The sequence below is a fragment of the Camellia sinensis genome, chromosome 14, assembly GCF_055761805.1.
Source record: "Camellia sinensis isolate YWXY chromosome 14, ASM5576180v1, whole genome shotgun sequence".
Taxonomy (NCBI): Eukaryota; Viridiplantae; Streptophyta; class Magnoliopsida; order Ericales; family Theaceae; genus Camellia; species Camellia sinensis.
This window is the reverse complement of record NC_138974.1, coordinates 10,140,583-10,162,878: the sequence shown is the minus strand read 5'-3', so window position 1 is coordinate 10,162,878 and position 22,296 is coordinate 10,140,583. Positions and strand designations below refer to the sequence as shown.

General features: G+C 35.0%; 1 protein-coding gene across 1 annotated transcript; it reads left to right on the top strand.

Moving 5' to 3' along the window:
• Positions 1–3,380: 3,380 nt before the first annotated feature.
• Positions 3,381–9,021, top strand: LOC145807371 (aluminum-activated malate transporter 2-like). The gene is made up of 6 exons (XM_082905385.1): positions 3,381–3,992; positions 5,446–5,586; positions 6,118–6,390; positions 7,208–7,320; positions 7,531–7,674; positions 8,476–9,021. The coding sequence occupies exons 1-6, from the start codon at positions 3,698–3,700 to the stop codon at positions 8,911–8,913; spliced, it is 1,404 nt and encodes a 467-aa protein (XP_082761511.1). The 5' UTR covers positions 3,381–3,697; the 3' UTR covers positions 8,914–9,021.
• The last annotated feature ends 13,275 nt before the right edge of the window (positions 9,022–22,296 follow it).

Here is a 22,296-nt window from a genome sequence, read left to right as displayed (position 1 = left end):
GTTGATCTAGAGCCATGGTCCTGTCATCACCACCATTAGAGGATTTTTGTTAGTGAACTTCATCTTCTCCCGCCATCATTGTTGGAGTTGTGTGGGTTCCAAATCTCGTTGACACCATTAACCAATCCGCCTCCCCAGTAGAGTCGCCAAATGTATGAGAGGGTTCAAGAACACCATTGGAAAATTCGAAGATCTTCGAAGATCCTTGAAGAAAAATTCAAATTCTCTAGAAGATGATAAGAGGTTTAGATTCTTCAATAGTCTCAACTAAGAACACAAAAGTAAAGAGATGATGGAGATAAGAGATTGGGTGAACAAGAAGGCAAAGTGGCTAGAGAGAGAATAATGGCAAGGCTCTCTCATGGATCTCCCACTTTTACTCTCAAGGTAGATAATGGAGAAGAGAAATTAATTCTTTCCCAAGAGTTGTCTCTCTAAAATCCATCCCTTGTAAAGCTATGGGTGGGTGCTATTTATAGGCACCTCATGATGTAGGATGGAGCCCATGTGCAAGGCACATGGGAAATATTCTCTCTAACCACCTTGTCCGAGGATGTGACTTCTCCGAGGAAGAGGAAAACCCAGAAGAGAAGATTAACCTCTCGGTGAACCCTTCTTCTTAGCCATATCTAACCAATGATCCCCAATCATCCCAAAGGGCTGAGGTTGTCCTAGAGGACCCCATGTTGCTAAATGTTGCCGAGTATCATGGACTCCTCGGGGTCGTGCCACCTTAACCTGGGTATAGGCTAGTTTAATCGAAGAGTGAATTTATCTCCACTCATCGTCCTCGGGATGGGGTCCTTTGTTCGAACTCCATTAGGCCCATGGTTTTAGTGCGTAGATCCCAGAAACTCCGAGCCCACAAATGTTCTGGGACTCATTAACGGAGCGACTTCTAGATTGCGTTTGAATCTATTTGAAGTCCAGGTGCCTAGGATCTCTAGGCTTGCTCAATACCCTTTCGAGTCCGGGCCCCAGTAAGTTTCTAAGTTCGTGGATCTGAACCCTTTCAAGGCTTGGAGCAATTCAGCCCGTTTGATGGCAATTAATCCGGGCCTTGGACTTGCGCTAAATTCAGGCCCACTAACCTTGGGCTATTGGGCCTAATTAATTTAATGGGCTCAAATTAGCTCATCTTACACAAACAAAAAATATAATACTCCAATAACGTAACACTCTAATGTAACATATTAAAAAACTCCATAGTATATTTTTTTTTCCAAACTTAACAATGTAACACTTCAAAAAAAAATTATTAATTTACTTTTTTTAAACGTAACACTTCAATATAACACATAAAAATTTTTAGTATATTTTTTCCAAACATAACACTGCAATAAATGTAATCCTAAACGTAACACTTTAATATAACAAACTCCAATGTAACACACAAAAAAATACTAGCAAACTTCTTAGCGTATTTTTTCCAAACATAACACTCACAGTTTGAAATTATATATTTATCCAAAACTTACTAAGGAATTTTTGTATTCATTTTGGAATGGTTTGAAGAATCCCACATTCTTTTGGAATGATTTTAAGAATCTCACATAATTTTTTTGGAGTGTTACGTTTGAGAAAAGTACACTAAGGAGTTTTTTTGGAGTATTATATTGAAGTGTTACGTTTGAGAAAAATACACTAATAAATTTTTTTTCAGAGCGTTATATTTGAGTGTTACATTGAACTGTTACAGTTTAAAATTATACATTTGCCCAAAACTTATTAAGGAGTTTTCGTACTCCTTTTGAAATGTTTGAATAATCTCATATTTTTTTAGAATGTTTGAAGAATATAACATTTTAAGTCTTTTTTGTACTCTTTTTAAAATGTTTTTTCAAATAAAAAAGATTCCCATATAAAAATTCATCCTAAATTTGATTCCTATATATTGTGTATTTTACATTTCTAGCACAAAAGGAAAAAAAAAAGAAAAAAAAAGAGAAACATAATGGAAATAAGGGTATAGCTGTAAATTTAATTTTCAAATAATATATTAAATATATCTTTCTAAAATCAATGAGACTAATTGATTTATAAGATAATCCTTAAGACTAAATAGATTACCTTTCCTTAATATAAGATTTATAGGGAAATTTAGGGGGGGGGGATGTTCACTTTTAAAATCATTCTTATCAATTGAATTAAATTGGCACAAAATCAAAAATTAAATGTCAAAATTAAGCCAATTAAAATTGTAGAAACTAAAATGACACAAGTATTAAAATATAAAAATTACCGATATAATTTGTCCTCTTTTTTTTTTATTATTTTAGATATGACTTCAATTCTCATGTCAACTTAATTTTATTTTTGTGAATAATTTATAAATTTACAAAGGCACATGCTAACAAATACCCCCATACATTATTTAGGGTTGTTTGGAATGACTTAAATAAGTGTATTTTTTGTCTTTTTACGAAAAGATGTACAAAAAAGTAGAGAGGTGATGTGATCAAAAAAAAGATAAATAGATAGATTATTTTTGAGTTGCTAAACTTGGCCTTAATGTTAGGATTAGTGTAAAAAGTGTACTGAAAATAGTAAAAAAGTTAAACTGTGTATTAAATTGAGTGAAAAGTACTACAAACCTAATGGAAAATATATTGGATTCTACACTCCTGTGTTTGGCAAGTGGGTTTGCAGGCTTTTTTGGCTATTTTAGCTACAAAAAACAAAATAGGCTATTTTAGTCATAACAAACAAAACATCACATCCAACCCATAATCATTACATTCTTCTCTCACAAAAAAACTCAAAAAAGCCAAAAAGCCAAAAAGCCCTTCCCAAACCAAGCTTTTAAGTCCAGGCTAAAATAGCCAAAAAAGCCAAAAAGCCAACCCACTTCCCAAACGGAGGCTTTGTGTTTTTCGCAAGACCTATTTACAAAATAAGCAATTACCTGAGTTAGGTTCGACCCAACTGAACCATTCAGTCCACAAATATGGATTTGGGAAGCTGTTAAAATTGGGAAATTTTACTTTAGAAACTTTAAAAAAAAAAAAAAAAAAAAAAAAAAAAAAAAATGCAGAATCACGAAAAAGATTAACATTTTAATTATTAAAATTTATAAATTTTATCATTGATATGTGTTTTTTTATTTTATTTTATTTTATTTTATTTTTATGTAAACTTAAGCTGATCTGTTACTTTCCCTTAAAAATTCATACCACCGTCGGTAATAGAACGCGGAGCCCCAACAGGATGGGAATATCTCCTTAATTCATGTCTACTCTTTCCTAGAAAATACTAAAACGTGTTTCTTTGTATGAGAAAAATTTTACTAATTAATTTTTCAACAATGATTCATCTCCTCTTTTCCCCCACCCCCTTTGACCCCCTCTCTCTCTCTCATTGGTTACATTTTTATTTTCATTTTCATTTTCTTTTTTTTTCCTGCTCCTCTAATCACCACCCGTCACGTGGCAAAGGGGGTGAGGGATGACCCCCAAAAGGGGGTCCCAAGCATTATTCTTAATTTTTTCACAGTCCCAAACACACATTATTTGAGGGTTATTTAATTTTTCACAGTCCCAACCCAACTCATTTCGTTTATAAATACAGACCTCTGTCGTCACCTTCCACAGGGCATCTTTTCAAAGATCTAAATCTCTGGGTTTCACTTTCCCTCAAAGAACAACCTTTCTTCAATCTGATTTATCATCGCAAACTTGTTGTTCTTTGAGTTTTGTCGATGGAAATCGAATCTGAAACCATTAATAATGCTGATGATTTAGGACCATTTGCTCGTGCATGGCAATGGTTCAAGGGCTTGCCTGAGATGTTGTGGACTCAGGTAGTTGACGTGGCCACCAAGGCAAAGAAACTTGGGAAAGATGATCCCAGAAGAATAGTTCATTCATTTAAAGTAGGACTTACCATAACTTTGGTGTCCTTGTTCTACTACTGTGACCCTCTCTATGATGGTTTTGGTGTCTCTGCAATGTGGGCTGTTCTTACTGTTGTTGTTGTCTTTGACTTCTCTGTGGGTAAGTTGCCTCATGTCACTCTTCTTATTGGTCATTCTAAATCCGATGGACAGAACTCTCTCGCATAATCTGAGATCCACCCATTTGATGAGTCTTACTTTTGTGGGAGAGTAGTATTCAATTTTGATTGTACTAGTAATTTTTCTCATTTCTAAAAGGTTCTTGTACCATTTCAGCTACAATATAATGTGCATAAATTTTAATGTACTTGAAATTTTGATCTAAATAGATTGGATTGTAATCTCAAGTCACTACAAAAAAATTAAAGTTTTAGAGACAAAAATTTAGAGACACAAATACTTTTTAGGGATCAAATATTTTTGTTACGAAAAGTGTCGTCATTGTATTTTTAGTAATGAGAATTAGACATTAGTGATGCATTATTATCTTTTTGGGACCCAAATTTTTGTCTCAAAAAATAAATAATTTTGAGACCAAATTATTTTGTCCCTAAAAGTGTATTTATTAGTGACATTTTTAAAATTTTGTTGCTAAAAGCCTACCTTTTAGCGACTATTCTCACGACGATAGAAATTGGTCCTTAAATATTTTTTACAACAAAATTTTTACTTTTAGAGACCAAAAAATATAATCTCTAAAACTCTTATATGTTATAACGATTTATGCATAGCCAAGGTTACGATAAATTTACTTGCATCGGATATCCATACTATAAATTCATCTGAAGTTTTGTTACAATCTGTTGAGAATAAATTTATTAAAAAGTTTGATATACCATTTGTTGATGAAAATATTTTCATATATGCCCAAAATAAATTTGCATACATGGATCAACAAAAATGGTTAGCAAGAGACGTAAATTTACAATATGAATAATAAATAGTACAATGATAAGACAAATATTTGAAGCACAAAACGCGAAAACGCGACATTAATATTTGAAACACTTCTTTAAAATAATTGACCACTTGACTTCTAGTACCATCTTTTACAGCACCATAAGCTATCCTTGTAACACCTGTTTGGATACCTTTTCTCTCACACATCCCCACACAATTCCTAGTAAGCATAAATGCTTAGCCAACCTAAAAGTGCATTTGGCACACCAACCTTTTTCTTACTTTAATAATTGCCTTTACTGGCAATTGCTGTAAATACAAGACAAAGCATACAAGGCAACTTTTTTATATTTTAAGACAAAACCCAACAAGTTATGAGTTAAATGTATTTGCTAAGAATAATATTATATGTATTAATTAATATATTAAGTAATGTATTAATTGATAATATGACATAATTTCATAAATTTTTAGTATTTATAATTTATATAATTTGTGAATTCAATAATAATGTCATAACTAGTATTGGTACATTAGTTAGTGTACTAATTAATACATATAGCACCACCGATTTGATAATTGTGATTGTATGATTTTATACTAATAATAATGTAAAGCATCTGATTTTGATTATTTAAAAAATTTTGTTTCAGGTGCAACACTTGGAAGGGGTGTAAATAGGGGTTTTGCAACACTGCTTGCTGGTACTCTTGGCGTTGGAGCTCATCGAATTGCTAGTTTTTCTGGAGAAATATGTGAGCCCATACTACTTGGGCTTTTCGTCTTCATACTAGGTAATTTTTCATGCCAAATTAAAATAAATAAATAAACTTTCAAATTAAGTTTGTGCAAAAAAAAAAAATATATATATATATTTAGAATGATGTGTTGGCATTTTTAAAATGGGTTGGGCTTCCCTCCCATCCAAGATTTGGATCGGAGACTATTATCCAAACTCGTGCAGCCCATGACGTATATCATTTCAATAATTCAAATTGTTAACTTTGTTAGGTTATTTGTGTATATTATTCACATAAAAAATTAGGTTGATCCGATAATTATAGCGTATTCAATTTATTATATTTGTATATAAAAAAATAGACCACAAGTATAATTTCAAAAATTGACCATTCATTTATTTTTTCTTGACAAATATGATAAATAGATCAGGTTTCCGATCGATTTAATAGTAATGATTACCGCATTTCTTACCAACCAATTTGAGTAGTAGACTTATTTTATCAGTACGGTATTGATACTAAAAGTAACAAATAAAATATGATGATTCTAACATTATTGTAAAATTATATATTGGTTTGATGCAGCTGCAGTAGTGACATTCATAAGATTTTTTCCAAGAATGAAAGCAAGATACGATTATGGGCTGCTGATATTTATATTAACATTCTGTTTAATATCAGTATCTGGTTATAGAGATGATGAGGTGTTAGAGATGGCCCACAGGAGGCTATCCACCATACTCATCGGTGGTGCCAGCGTTGTGATTGTATGTGTATGCATTTGTCCAGTGTGGGCTGGTGATGATCTTCACAATTTGGTTGCTTCTAACTTGGAAAAGCTTGGGACCTTCCTTGAAGGTACATTATTATTATAGATGATCTGTCACCATACCCCTTATTACTTGCCTAATTTGAAATAATATTGATATAAAAATAGATTAATTATGCAAAATTTGAATAAACAAGAAGCTATCTAAATAACTTTCATCTACAGAACAAAACTATCATTGTCAAGTCATTCTGATGGAGATTTTGTGTAAAATTTCAATAAAATAAGGTTATGTTTGGATTGGTAGATTTGAAATGAAAGAATTTGAGATTAAACTTTATAACATTGTAGAAGAGTTCATTATTGACATGGATTGTTGGTGAGAAGGAATGAGATGTTAGTAATCATGGATTCTGCTAAAATTATGAGAGATTATTTTATGGTGATTGTAGTTGGGATTCTTTACTTATTAGTGGTTGAAGGTCTCAGTGATGAATTATTAAAATGTATTTCTCTCATTCTTTGTGGGACATAAGTATTACCGAATCACGTTAATTTTTTAATGTGAGTGTGTTAGTTTATTAATTGAGGTATTTTGTTAAAATCATGTTTACCAAGTTATTTAAAATTCATTTTTTAAATCTGGCTCTCAAATCATACATTGAAACAACTAATTGAATTTGCTTAGTTGACTACCCTTATACATTTCTATGCAGATAGTTCGTTGAGTTTGTTTTTGTCTTTTGTTTTATTATTTGTTTATTCTTCATTGAAGGAATATATATATATATACACATTTGTAATTTCAAAAGCCACCAATATACTTATGATTTGAACTTTATTTCTTTCTTGATTTTTCATTAAGAACTATAACATTTACAAGAGCAAGACAAAATGAATTTACAGGATTTGGAAGTGAATACTTCAAAAAGCAGAGCAATGGAGAATCCAAGGATGACAAAGCACTTCTGCAGGGATATAAAAGTGTTTTGAATTCAAAAAGCACTGAAGAATCCTGGGTAAGTAGTAAACTTGCACTTTAGAATTTGTCGAGGACTAGCCATAAAAGTTCGACAAAGCATATACAATGTTAGCTCTAAGATCCCCGGGAATACAACCTCCACCAGTCGGACTTGGGTTGCCTTTGGAGGCGCTTTGATTAAATAATAATGTCAATAATAATAATATGATTTATTATTAATAATATTATTATTATTATCGTTGTGTAGGCTAATTTTGCAAAATGGGAGCCGAGGCATGGCAAATTCAAGTACAGACATCCATGGGAGAAATACCTGAGAATAGGATCTTTGACAAGGCAATGTGCCTGCCGTATTGATGCTCTCAACACCTACCTTAATTCTGATCTCAAGGTACTTACATATACATATACACTCACACTCACACTCACACTCACACTCACATGAGAAATTACTCATTACATGTACTCTTAATTAGTAATAAATTATTAAACAAGAGATGATCATGTGTATACCCGTGTGGCTTTGCTGCTTTAGTACACCTCGGTTGTTGAAGCCTCCCCACTCTCCAATCAAACTCCCTTCATGCTCACATGCATTGTTATCTTTCTCTTTGTTTTATTTATTTTGTAGTTTTTTTAAACTAACGGAACACTATGTTTTCATTTACAAATGATTTGTTCTGCCAAAACATTCAAATTTTTTAGTTTTTTTCACTTTGGTATTTAATGTATGCAATCTGTTAAGGTGCCATTCAAAATAAATAACCAAGGTATGATATTTTTGACCATGTATGCATTAGGTCTTTTTCATTTGTTTATACTTGATATAAAATTTTTAAAATATCCGCCTCTGATTATTAATTTTGCATAGGGTTAACACAAGTTACTAAAGCATAAGAAATTGCATACTTTGGGGACCAAAGGGGGAAAAAAAATAAATACTAAAGTGTACCAGATTGCGTACTTTGGGAACAAAGGTGAAATTTTTTTAAATCGAAGATTTGTGGGTAACAAATTGTATGTTTTTAGGACCAAAAAGCACAAATTTTAAAATTAGGGATTAAAGTATGACAAATCGCATAATTTGAGGAGGATTAGTTTTATCCTATTCTCATGGCTACGAGTTTTCTTATCTTCCTACAAATAACTATGAACTTTGCTTAACTTTGACAATTTTGCAATCCTCTTTTAGGCATGTCCAGAGATGCAAGCAAAAATTGAAGAGTCCAGCACAAAGTTGAGCACAGAGTGTAGCTATGCTTTAAAGGAATTAGCCCTATCAGTCAAAACAATGACCATGCCATCCACTGCCAATTCCCACATGGCAAACTCAAAAATTATTGCAAAAACCCTCAAATCCTTGCTCGAAACAGGCTCATGGCGGGGCGCTGACCTTCTACATATCATCCCCGCTGCCACTGTAGCTTCGCTGCTCATTGATGTTGCTACTTGCACTGAGAAAATTGCTGAATCTGTTAATGAACTCGCTTCTCTAGCGAAATTCAATAGTGTTGACGATGTAGTAACGAAGGAACCACCCCCATTGACTAGCAAAGAAATGTTGCGGCCGTGTTCGAGTATAGAAGAACCACCCCATCATGTTGTTACAATTCAAAGCCCAGGAGAATGAAATAGTGAATACCAAATAGTTCTTAGCCAATATGTAATGCTCAAGTTGTACATTTCATTTTCAATTGTACAACATGGAGTAATAGGGAAATTGAGTTTCAACTTACAATGGTATGACTACTGAGATTGCCTTTGGATCTTGGATTTATGAAGAGAAAAACAGAAGAAATGGAAAAAGAACACTGCAGTAAATGTTAATACCCTGTTCCTCTAGGCAGAAAACATTTTTTAAAAAATATTATCTTAATTTTTTGCTATTTGGTACAACAGAAAGTAAAAGTCAACGGAAAATAAACTTTTTTGAATGAAAAATATTTTTCACTTTTAAAAGGTAGAAATGTTTTCCGAATTAAAGTTTTATCAATGCCTCCACATTATCACCACCACCATCTCAATTGCCGCCACCAACCACTAATACTATTTTGGAATTTGATACAACAAAAATGAAAGTCAACGGAAAACAAACTTTTTTGAATGGAAAATATTTTTCACTTTTAAAAAGTAGAAATATTTTCAAAATTAAAGTTTTATCAATGCCTTCACAATATCGTCGCCACCATCGCAGTCATCGCTGCCGCCACCAACCACCAATACAACTATTAGTATGTTAATTTTAAACTTGCAACTAAATATAGAAATACTTTTTCTCTAAAAAATAACTGAAAAAATGTTTTTCTCGAAATAAATAAGCGTGAGGTTTATTCTATTATACTCTCCAAGTAGACAAATTTTAAAAACAAAATTACAAAACTCAAATTTAGAGTTAATTTTTTATTGGTTTAATAAAAATAAACATTGTTAGTGTGTCTTTAAAATATATATTAAATGGGATAAATTATGTATTTATTTACTACCTACTTTATTCAAAATATACAATCTTTTCAATAATGAGCCCCAAAACACACATTAATAAAATCCATTCAAACTACTACCAAATATTTCATATTGGGCCTCTCTTATATTTGGACTGGGCTCAGTTCTATTTTACATCAGATGGATTATGTTTTGGTTGAGTTCAAAAATTTTGCAGGGGCCGAACATGTATTGACATAAACATGGAGCATCCAATATTCTTGCAGGGGCCACAACCCACCCTTGATTGTGCCTGGGGATGGCAATTTTCCTCCATCCCACTTTATACCCGCATCTCCCATTCTGTATTGCATGGATTTTTTCCACCCTATTAAGAAGTGGGGTCGGAACGGGTTTTGCTTTTCCTGTCCTGTTCCACCCAAATCCCACCATGATTATATATATATATATATAATATAATTTATTTATTTTTTATTAGAATAAAGTTAAAACACTAAAACATTATACTACTTAATATTAATTTTTATTTATTTATTTTTCTATCTTATATAATACATTTCTCATTAATATAAATTATTATTCGTAATATACTAAATTATCTATAAATTTTATTAATATTTTTATTTTTCAACTTACAAAATTAACTCGTCTCCTGCCCCACACCCACCCTGCTTCCATCACTTCTCGATTTGCCCCACTTTCGATATAATATGGCGCGGTGATAGATTTTGTAATGATCGGGTACGTTATTTGTCTCGTTCCACCTTGTTTAACCTTGGGTTTGCCTTGTTGGAGTGTCGAGTTTAACCGAGAGTTTTGTTAACGGTGTGGGTTGTTGTGTTTGGAAGCTTATTTCAAAGTCCTTGTTTTTATTTATTTCGGTGTCAAATTTCTCGTGTTTTGAAAGGTGCGAGGTTGGGTCCGAAGTGTCCGATGTTGAGCTGGAAAGTTTCCTGGCTGAAGGGCGAGTCGCACGTGTTGGGCCTTGGGCTGCACGTACGGGAAATGGGCCGCATGTGCGGGAGACAGGGGAGGACCTGGGTTGGCTACTGTATAAAAGGCAGGTGCGGAAAGAGGTGCAGAGGAGACGCTGCACGTGTGGGGATGAGTGTCGCACGTGTGGGAGACGTTGAGTCTGAAAATTATGCTTTTCTCTCTTCTTGGGCGGTATGTGTATCACTTTTTGTATAGCTTTCTCTCTCTAAAAACCCATTTTCTCCTCATTCTCTCTACATTTCCTATACCAAATAAGATCAACACCTTGATTTCTTTAGATCCATTGGAGCTTTGACCAAACATCCTTTATCAAATTTGGAGAGCTAACCGAGGGCTTTATCTTGTGCGGTGGAGATTGGATTTCAACATCGTCAAATTTGGGAGTTTCTCATCTCTTCTTCTTCAAAACTTGAGGTAGAGATTTTCTTAGAGTTAAATATATATTTTTGCAACTTTATGTTGATATTGGAACTCTTTTGGAAAGTGTAGGAATTTTGATTTTGGTTTATGGGTAATGATGATTTCAAAAATGGGTTTACACCTTGTTTGTCTTACAAAACTTGAGAGCTTGACTACATTATGGGAAAGGATGCTTAGGGAAGTGATTTTCTTTTGAAAGATGGAGAAATGTTTAGTTTTGGCAACCAAAAAAAAAAAAAAAAAAAAGAAACCTAGAAATTCGAGATTTTATGAGAGATGTTGAGAATTTGTGAATGTTTATCTATTACCATGTTAAAATGAATAAATGATTGAAAAATCTCTTGTTTTACTTAGCAAATGGCAAATTTTCTTGAATATGAGAATTGTTGATTTTGGGTGGTTGTTGCTCAAAATGTGATGTGGCTATGAAATGACTAAATCGTTGAGAAATGTACGAAATACGAAAATATTGTTGTTTATTGATAGATTTAAATGAATATGTGGCTATTTTGTGAAATAGCATTGAAAGTAGAAATGAAAAATTTGATTGTTATGAAATTATTGTTTGAGATATTTGAAGGCGGAGGAATATTGTGTAACATTGATAATTGTTGCATCGCATATCCATTCAATTGGTTATTACACATTTTGAATTGAGTTTGGAGACTTTTGCCTTTAGAAAAGAAAGTTTATATATTAATTTTCATGGAATGGCTTTGGGGTAAATACGTTGGTAAGTCCGAATAGGGGGTGTAGATGAACTTGATTAAGTTGGCCTGAGCGTCTGGGGTGAAAGGCCGAAAACACGCGCTGAGGAGGTACAACGTGCCTTCCGGTTAGCTACTGATAATATGGGGTTTTAGTAGTGCTAGTTATGCCTACTTACAGACACCAACCTAAGAATTACCTGAGTCGTATTTACCGCCCCTTAAACTAAATTGAAAATTTCTAAATTGTTGAGATATGAAGTTATCATTGAGCATAATGGTTTTTCAAAGGATGAAAATGTAATTTTCTTTCAAAAAACAAAAAGCTTGGCATGGCATGTGCATGTGCATGTGCATGTGCATTTCATTTTGTGAAGCTTGTATAAAATGTATATACTTTGTTAAGAATTTCCTACTGGGCTTTATGCTCACCCTATGGGATTTTGGTGTAAGAAAAGATGTGGTGATCCCGTTGAGTTAGGGCATGGATGTATATGTGAGAGCACAAGACTCTTATTTTTTTGTTGTGGTATTTTGCTAGCCATGGGCTATAATTATATGGGTTCGAGAAACCATTTTTGTATAACTGGGCTTAAGCCTTGGAATTTGTAAGCCCTTAAGGGCATTTATTTACTTTTGGGTTTGATATTCTACATGTTATAGATTCATGCATTAGAAATTATTGAATGTATAATTCGCATGCAGAATTATTTTGTACAAACCTCATGATCAAGAAATGTAAAGGTTGGAGAATTATTTCTTCTCTTATAATGAACGTTGGTTGATGTACTTAATAGGTGTTATAAATTTTGGGGCATTACAACTTGGTATCAGAGCTACCGGGTTTGAATACTTGGGGCTCGTGGGAAGTGGGTGTTTTACCACTATGGGTTCATTTCGCATGACTAGGAGATGTTTTGTATTTTGTAGTTATGTGGTAACATGTTTATATGACTAGATGGGTATGGGATTGGACTTTTGGGATGTTGTTTGCGCCTATTATATTCCTTGAGATCTTATTTGAAGGGTACTTGATCAATACTCGTTCTACTTAAAATTATTGGCTTTTCGTGGGGCAAATCTCATCATAAAAGAATAATCCGTATGTGCTTATGTGGAGTAAAATTGAATTGCTGGTATGATAAAGAATTATATAGAATTGTTGTGGTCAAACGTGTGAGACAAGTTGCGAGTACATGTGGGTTCGTGTGCTAAATTATTTCTCTTGTCCCTTATTAGGATGTTAGGAAGAGGTCAAGGCCGTGGTGGTAGAGGCAAAAAGCGTGGTAGGCCTCGCCGGGGTGTGCATGAAGTACCGGTCCATGAGGTTTCGATGCAAGAGGAGGGGTTCGGCCAAGCCAATGCGGCCGAACAAGCGGGCCAAACTAATGTTGCCGAGCAAGTGGGGCAAGCGGGAATTCCGGAGCAAGTAGGTCAAACCGCAATGGGGGCCCTAGCCCAAGAAATGGTGGGGGCTTTGAGGGAATCGATAAATATGTTGAGGGCGGAGAACCTAGCCCGAGAGAATGCCGTAGAAATAAGGGTGAGTTTTCTCACGACGGAGTTTTTGCTGGCCAAACCGGATGAGTTCCATGGTGGCCCCAAGCCCAAGAAAGTGGATGAGTGGCTGGAGAAAACGGTGAAGACATTCAAAATGTTTCACATTGAAGATAGTGAGTTAAGGGTGACTTTAGCGAGTTACTATCTCAAGGGGTGAGCCAATGGTGGAAGTACGCCAAGGGTAGAGTGGAGCCAACGTGGGAAGCCTTTGTGGTTGCTTTCCATGACAAGTATCTACCTCCCATTGCTAGGGAGAGGTTGAGGAAAGAATTTCAAGACCTCAAGCAACTCAATATGTCCGTGGCCGAGTTTGAGGCAGCCTTCTCTAGTTTGTCTCGGTTTGCACCAGAGTTGGTGGCAACGGAAGAGTGTCGTTGCATTGAATTTGAGAAGAAGTTAAGGACCAAGATTCTATTCAAGGTTGTAGGAAACATGATTTGGAACTATGACCGTCTTGTGGAGGCGGCAACACATGTGGAGATTACAATACAAGCCGAGGAGGAAATAATTTGGGGTTCAAAGTCTAGAGGCCAAGAGTCACAGGGGGATTTTAGACCCAGTAACTAGAACAAGGGAACTTTTCCATCCCAATCCCAGTCACAACAGTCTAGATCTACATTTCGCTTGCCTAGTGCGGGCCCGAGGAAGAGCACACCGAGTAATTTGTCGTGTTTCAAGTGTGGCCAATTGAGTCACAAGGCCTTTTCTTGCCCACAGAAGGGGAGAGGATAACAGATGTTGCCACCACCACCACCTAACCGATCTCAGAGTCAGTCCCAGAATAGAGGGCAAGGACTTACTTGCTTTCAGTGTGACCAGTCAGGACATATGAAGAGAGTTTGTCCTCAGCTGGGAGGCGCATCAGGATCAAGGCAGACATAGAGCCACCAGCAAGCTCACTCAGTTCAGACTTCACGAGCTAATCAAGGAGCCACTTCGGCTCAGTCAGTGCAGCAGGCCTATACTCCGAGAGAGGAGTAGGTTGATCAGAGACCACAGGGGCGCGTGTATGCTGTTACCGCACCAGAGCAGCTACCAGGATCCTCAGTTGTGAGAGGTATTTTTATTGTGTGTAATTGTTTGGATAATGTGTTGATAGATACGGGTGCGTCTCATTCATTCATATCTATTGCTTTTGTTTCTGTATTGGGGTTAGATGTGGCACGGTTAGCGTTTCCGTTCAGAGTAGAGTCAGTAGTTTAGGGTACGGTTGATTTAGACCAGGGATGTCGTGGTTGTGAGATAGAGGTTGTCGGGCGTCGACTTCTGTTGCTTTTGTGTTACTAGACATGTCGAGTTTTGATGTCATTTTAGTCATGGATTAGTTATCTTCGTACCGAGCTGTGATTGATTGTTACCGTTAGAGAGTTACAGTGTGCAGCTCGAATGGCGATTATTTTTATTTTCTAGGGGACCAAGTTGATAAGGTATTGTTGCTAGTCTTTGACCCTCGTAGTAGGAGCAAACTTAGTGGCTTTCTTGCAACTCTCTTGGATAGTGAGAGTGGCGGGGCTCGTGTTGAGTTACCAAGGGTAGTTTGTGAATACCCAGACTTTTTTCTGAGGATCTTACTAGTTTGCCACCACACCGGGAGATCAAGTTCTCCATTGACTTAGTGCCTGGCATAACACCAATATTCATGGCACCGTATAGATTTGCACCCACCGAATTGCATGAGTTGAAGATTCCAAGAGGTTTTAGATAAGGGCTTTATTCGCCCTAGTACATCGCCTTGGGGTGCGTCGGCTCTCTTCGCGAAGAAGAATGATGGATTATTGCAGTTATGTATTGATTACCACAAGTTGAACCGGGTTACCGTTAAGAACAGGTATCTTCTACCCAGAATAGATGATTTATTTGAGCAACTTAGAGGGTCTAGTTGCTTTTCGAAGATAGATTTGAGGTCGGGGTACCATCAGTTGAGAGTCCGAGAGGAGGACATCTAGAAAACGGCCTTTCTTACGTATTATGGCCATTATGAATTTCTTGTAATGCTTTTTAGGTTGACTAATGCACATGAACCAAACTTTTCGAGAATTCTTAGATCGCTTCGTAGTCGTCTTTATGGATAACATCTTAATATATTCAACCTCCGAGGAGGAACACGAGGCTCACTTACGGGTAGTGCTTGGCTTGCTTAGGGAGCACCGATTGTATGCCAAATTTGAGAAATGTGAGTTTTAGTTAACTAAGGTAAAGTTTTTGGGCCATGTGATGTTGAGAAAGGGGGTAACTGTAGACTCCTCAAAGATAGATCCCGTACAGGATTAGGGATAACCCAAAAATATTTTTGAGATCTGGAGTTTCTTGGGATTAGCGGGGTATTATCGACGTTTTGTAAGGGACTTCTTGAGACTAGTTGCACCTTTGACTAGATTGACTAGGAAGGGTGTTAAATTTGTGTGGAGTAAGGCTTGTGAAAAGTCATTCCAAGAACTTAAGACTAGATTGATTATCGCACCAGTCTTGATAATCCCGAAAAGAGGTTTGGGTTACACCGTTTATTGTGATGCGTCTCGGGATGGTCTTGGTTGCGTCTTGATGCAAGGGGGAAAGGTTGTGGCCTATGATTCATGACAATTGAAAGCTCATGAGAAGAACTATCCCACCCATGATTTGGAATTAGCAACGATAATTTTTGCCTTGAAAATTTGGAGACATTATTTGTATGGCGAGAAGTTTGAGGTTTTCTCTGATCATAAGAGTCAAGTATTTGTTTTCTCAAAATGACTTGAACGCCAACGGAGGTGGATGGAATTTATGGAAGATTATGACTTTGAATTACATTATCATCCGGGGAAAGGCTAATGTAGTGGCCGATGCTTTGAGTCAGAAATCCGTGATTAGTTTGGCAAGTGTGGCTATTCGGGGAATGGGTTATGCTAGGTGATATCGGCAAGTTTGATTTGCACTTAGGTGAGTCTGGGGAGAGTGCAACCTTGTTTACTTTGAGTGCTCAACCTATCTTGATTAGTAAAGTTATAGAGACGCAACAAGGGGACCGTGAAGTGGAAACAATTCGAGATAGAATTTCCAATGGGAAAAAAGAGAAGGGTTTAAACATTCACTCGGATTTGAGTGTACGTTATCTAGACTGTTTGTTTGTGCTAGAATCTTGTAGAGAGGATGTACTTCGAGAGTTCCATCACTCGCGCCTTGTGGTACATTCGGGAGGCACCAAAATGTATTATGATCTTAGTCGTCAGTTTTGGTGGAGGGATATAAAGCGGGATATCGCTTTATTTGTATTGAAGTGCCTTACTTGTCAACAAGTGAATGCCGAACACCAAAGACCAGCGGGCTTGCTACAACCCTTACTGATAGTCGAGTAGAATGGGAGCACGTTACCATGGATTTTGTAGTAGGGCTTCCTCGGACGCAGTGAGACAATGATGTCATTTGGGTGATTGTTGATAGTTTGACTAAGTCTACGCATTTCATTCCGATGCGCACCAGCGACTCAGTTGAACACTTGGAAGAGTTGTACATTAGACAGATAGTTCGACTTCATGGGGATCCTGTAACCATCGTATCAGATAGAGATCCTCATTTTACTGCCCGATTGTGGCAAAGCCTTCAAGAAGCATTGGGAACTAAGTTGACTTTTAGCACTGCTTACCACCCTCAAATCAATGGGTAGTCGGAGTGTACCATTCAGATTTTGGAGGACATGCTTAGAGCTTGGGTCCTTGATTTCAAGGGGTCTTGGGAGAGGCACTTACCATTGATTAAGTTTGCCTATAATAATAGTTATCAAGCTAGCATTGAGATGGCACCATTCGAGGCCTTGTATGGTCGACTTTGTAGATCACCGGTTTGTTAGGCTGAGATAGGTGATGCACCGTTGTTGGGTTCAGAAATTGTTAGAGAAACGACTGAGAAAGTTGCTCTCATTAGGAAAAGATTAGCTACGACCCAAAGCCAATAAAAGAGTTATGCCAATAAGAGGAAACGACCTTTATCTTTTGAAGTTGGTGACCAAGTGTTCCTTAAAATCTCACTAAGGCGGGGTTTGATGAGATTTGGTAAGAGTGGTAAATTGCCTCCGACGTTTATTGGGCCTTTCGAGATATTAGAGAGAATTAGGGAAGTGGCATGCCGGTTAGTTTTACCGCTACAATTTTCGAGAGTTCACAATGTGTTTCATATATCCATGCTTAGGAAGTATGAGCCCGACCCTTCTCATGTACTTGATTGGGTTGATTTGGAGGTAGATGGGGATCCCTCTTATGAAGAGCGACCGGTTCAAATACTAGACACCTGAAAGCAAGTGCTAAGGGGCAAAACTATACCGTTGGTAAAGGTATTGTAAAGACATCATGGGGTTGGCGAAGCAACGTGGGAACGGGAGGCAGAAGTCCGCTTCAAGTATCCAGATTTATTTGAAAATGCTTGAGTTGTTTTCCTTTGTAATTGTTAGCCACGTGTTGTTATGTATATTGTTGTTTTAAACATGAGATTGTTGTGGATTGTTACTACTTTTATTGAAAAACTTCATGTGCATGATCATTTTGGATTGTTATTGTTGGTGAGGTAGCCATGATGATAATGGTGAAAATAGATGTTGTGATTTGAGAATTTAATAGTGTGCTTTTGATCATTTGAAACCCCTTTGTTTGGGTAGTTTGACTTAATTTCGGGGACAAAATTTCCTATGGTGGGGAGGTTGTGATAACCGAGTACGTTATTCGTCTCGTTCCTCTTTGTTTAACCTTGGGTTTGCCATGTTGTAGTGTCGGGTTAAACCGAGAGTCTTGTTAACGGTGTGGGTTGTTGTGTTTGGAAGCTTACGTAATGACTCATAATTTTTTTTTAAAAAAATAGCCAGTGCATAATTTAATTGAGCAAATTTTGGGATTTGACTGCTGTGTAAATTCTGTGCGAAAATAGTTCTATTTTGTATTTTTTTTAAAATAGTTATCGATCTCAGAAAATTATGAAATTTTTATATGTTGTTCATATACGAGTCTAGGACGTTGGGTAAAAATTTAAGAATTTATTGATCAATATTTATTTTATGAAAATTCACGAACTGAACGGTGTTCGGTCTAGTGTACAACAGAATTTTGTTATTTAATTTTGAATGTTCAGACCATGACTTGAGATAAATTTGTTGGGTCTATTTTGGTATATAATTGGGCCATGTTTGACTTATGGGTAGGAATTTAATTCAAGACCCGTGACTTAGATTTAATTTAAATTGAGTTTATTTAATGACTCATGTTTAACTATTTGGTCCTTTTTAATTATGTGATTGATAGTAATCACCTTGGGAGTTGTTATTATTTATTATATAGGGTTATAATAAATATTTAAAAATTAAATTTATGGTGTGTACCATACGGTAAAAAATTATATATTTTCTAAAGAATGAAATATGTATGTATTGTGTAATGAGCAAAATATTATATTTTGTAATGAGAAAAATTATATTATTTTATAATTTATATTATAAAATTCTGAGATATTTTTATAAAAATTAAATTATTTTTTTGAAAAACCCATCATTGAGAAAGAAAACCCACACGGGGTTGCTTCTCCCTTTTTCCTTGTCCCTTCATTCTTTTCCTTTGGTTTTCATTTTATTTTGTTTAGTGGAAATTGATAGAGGGTTCTGCCCCGCTCTCTCTCTCTCTCTCTCTTTATTTCTTCATTGATGCTAATTCTTTGAGTTTGAAATGAAGTCTTTAGAATGAGATTTTGCCAAAGTGTTGTACATGAAAGTTGGAGAGCTCGTCGTAATCTTTGCAATGGTAGTCTCGGATTCATGATTGGGCATGATGTGCCTTCCAGATCTGCTATTCTTTATTATTTGAGGTAGGAACTTTCTTCATATTTTTACATTAAAGCTATGTTAGGATTATTTTGAGAAAATATATCATCATAAGTGGTATTGCATATATAATATATATATATATATATATATATATATATATATATATATATATATTCAAATTTTTGTTTGGTAATTTTTGGAAAAAAATTATGTTGAAATGTTAAAAATGTTGGCATTTTGAGATTGATTTGGGAAAATCATTTTGTGTTGATAATTTTGCAAGGAAATCCGAAAATAAAATTTAATAGTTGTATAGATTGTCTTTACATCATATTATGATTAGATGATTTATTTTGAGAAAAATAAAGTCGAATTTTTTTTTTATCTTTGATTTGGAATTTATTTTTGAGAAAAATAAATTAATGTTGAGGAATATGGAGTAAATGCTTAAGTAGGAATTATAGAGTTGCTTTGGGATTAAAAACTCTAAAAGTGTTAGATTCATATTATTTTATAAAAGATGATGTGTTGATGATTAAGTTGTGTTCAATTTTATGAAAATAAAATTGTGAAATGTGGACTTTCAAATTCATAACTTTGAAAACGTTACTATTGGGCATATTTCATAATTTTTTATGTAAGTATCATGTTGGTTAAGTAATTTTAGAAAAAGTTGTGAAATTGTTATTGGTAGAGAATTTGGTAAAAATATTACCTCTTTAAATAGCTTGGCATGAAAAATGGTTATGTTGAAATATAGTTATGTTTGAGGGATGAGGCATAAGAAGTTAGGTTTGGTATTATAAATTTGAAATTTTTTGAATATAATAAACTTACTAATTTAGTGGATTAAATTAGTTTTGGTTAAAAGGTTATATTCGTTAGGGTTAAACGTGTGTTATTAAGATTATGCCATAACTTTCGACATAGTAAGATGGACATGGTAATATTAAATAAATAGGGATTTCCTTTGAGTTATATATATGTTTTTGCAAGATCTAGATATTTTCGAAATCATCCATTGATTTGTTTTGAAAATTGATTGTTGATTTAAGAAGATGAGAGGATTTTTTTAAGTGGGTTTACTTTTTTGTTCCTTTTAAAAATAGAAATTGAGGGTTTTGAACTATAAGGATTGAAGACAGACGTTTTGTGTGACTTTCTTTCAATAAATAAAAATGAGTGGTTTTGGTAAGAAAACTTAGGAATTTGAGGTTTTTAAGAAAGATGTTGACAATCTTTGAAGATGTTGTTATATTTATTTTGTGTGCCAAAATAAATGATATTTGAAAAATTGTTTATTTGTTTACATATACATGGTGGTTTTCATGGAATATGAGAATTGTTGAAGTTTTGAAAATTGTTGTTCAAAATGTTGATATAGTCTTGAAGCAACTAAATGGTAGAGATTACTCTAAGTGTGGGAATTTTGTTGTTCTATGGATGAATTGGAATAAAAGTATTTATATTCATCTTGAAAAATTATATTGAAATGAGAAATGAGAATTTTGTTCACAATGGGAATATTGTGTGGAAGTATTGAAAGTGGAAGAAATATTGCATTGTATTATTAATCATTGCATTGGCATATCATTTCATTTAATAATGATGAGTTTTGAAATTTGATTTGACAACTTAGCATTGAGAAAGGAATGTTGGGAAACAAGTTTTCATGAAATGATTTTGGGATAAATAAGGTGGTAAGTCTTGAAAGGTGGTATAGATGATAGGTGTCGAGCCTTCCAGTTAATACTAGTAAAAATGACAAATTACAGGTGTCGAGCCTTCCAATTAATACTAGTAAAAATGACAAATTGGTAGTACTTGTATAGTTTACTTGCAGACACCAATTTAGGGATTACCTGAATCGTATTTACCATCTTGGAATTTTATTGAAATTGTTGGATTAATGTGTTTTCAAAATGGCATTGTGTGAGATTTTCAAAAGATGAGAAAAATATTTTGAGCATGAGCATGACATGACATATGCATTCATCTCATAAGACTGTATAAAATGAATTTGATGAATTGTTTAATTATTTGATTCAATTGATAATGAGATAATTAAATGAATTGAAAAGCGTGTCCTGTTGCTATTAAAACATGTTTATTTATTTAAGTTAACTTGTTGTAGTTAATTAAATAAATTGGATTTAAGATACAATGTAATAAAATCATATGGTTTTGACATGATATGATTTCACGTATATATATGAATATTTTCGTACCCGCATATCTTCTAATGTTTTTGTATGAGATTGTTTGGTGAGCTAGTGGTTATCATTTCATAAGTGTAGTGTAGTGATGGATTGTACTATTACTCTTTATTTGGGTTGCGTGTTATTTTTTTGTAAAGAGTAATGACCTCTCTTTTATTGTAAGCCTCAGGACATTTCTTTTATTTGTATGTAAATGTTATATTTAATTATTCATCATTTTATCCAAGGATGAAATGTTATTTGTAAATGGACTTAATTAATGAATATTGACAATGTTATCCGAGTAATAAAATACGGAGCATGACAGCTTATTTCAAAGTCCTTGCTTTTATTTATTTTGGTGTCAAATTTCTCGTGTTTTGGAAGGTGCGAGGTTGGGTCCGGAGTGTCCGGTGTTGAGTTGAAAAGTTTCTTGGCTGAAGGGCAGAGCCGCACGTGCGGGGCCTTGGGCCGTACGTGCAAGAAGAGAGCCGTACGTGTGGGAGACATGGGAGGACCTAGGTTGGCTACTGCATAAAAGACAAGTGCAGAAGGAGGTGCAGAGGAAATGCCGCATGTGCGGGGATGAATGCCACACGTACGAGAGGCACGCTCTGCATGCGCAGGAGTGAGTTCCGTACGTGTGGGAGATATTGAGTCCGAAAATCTTGCTTTTCTATCTTCTTGGGTTGTGTGTGTATCACTTTTTGTAGACCTCTCTCTCTCTCTAAAAACCCCTTTTCTCCTCTTTCTCTCTACATTTCCTACACAAAATAAGATCAACACCTCGATTTCTTTAGATCCATTGAAGTTTTGACCCAACATCCTTCATCAAATTTGGAGCGCTAACCGAGGGCCTCATGGGCTTCATCTTGTGCGGTGGAGATTGGATTTCAACACCGTCAAATTTGGGG

Coding starts and splice junctions, on each gene's coding strand:
- LOC145807371 (XM_082905385.1), top strand. CDS start 3,698: ATGGAAATCGAATCTGAAACCATTAATAATGCTGATGATTTAGGACCA. Junction 3,993..5,445: donor TGTCTTTGACTTCTCTGTGG/GTAAGTTGCCTC, acceptor ATTTTGTTTCAG/GTGCAACACTTGGAAGGGGT. Junction 5,587..6,117: donor GCTTTTCGTCTTCATACTAG/GTAATTTTTCAT, acceptor GGTTTGATGCAG/CTGCAGTAGTGACATTCATA.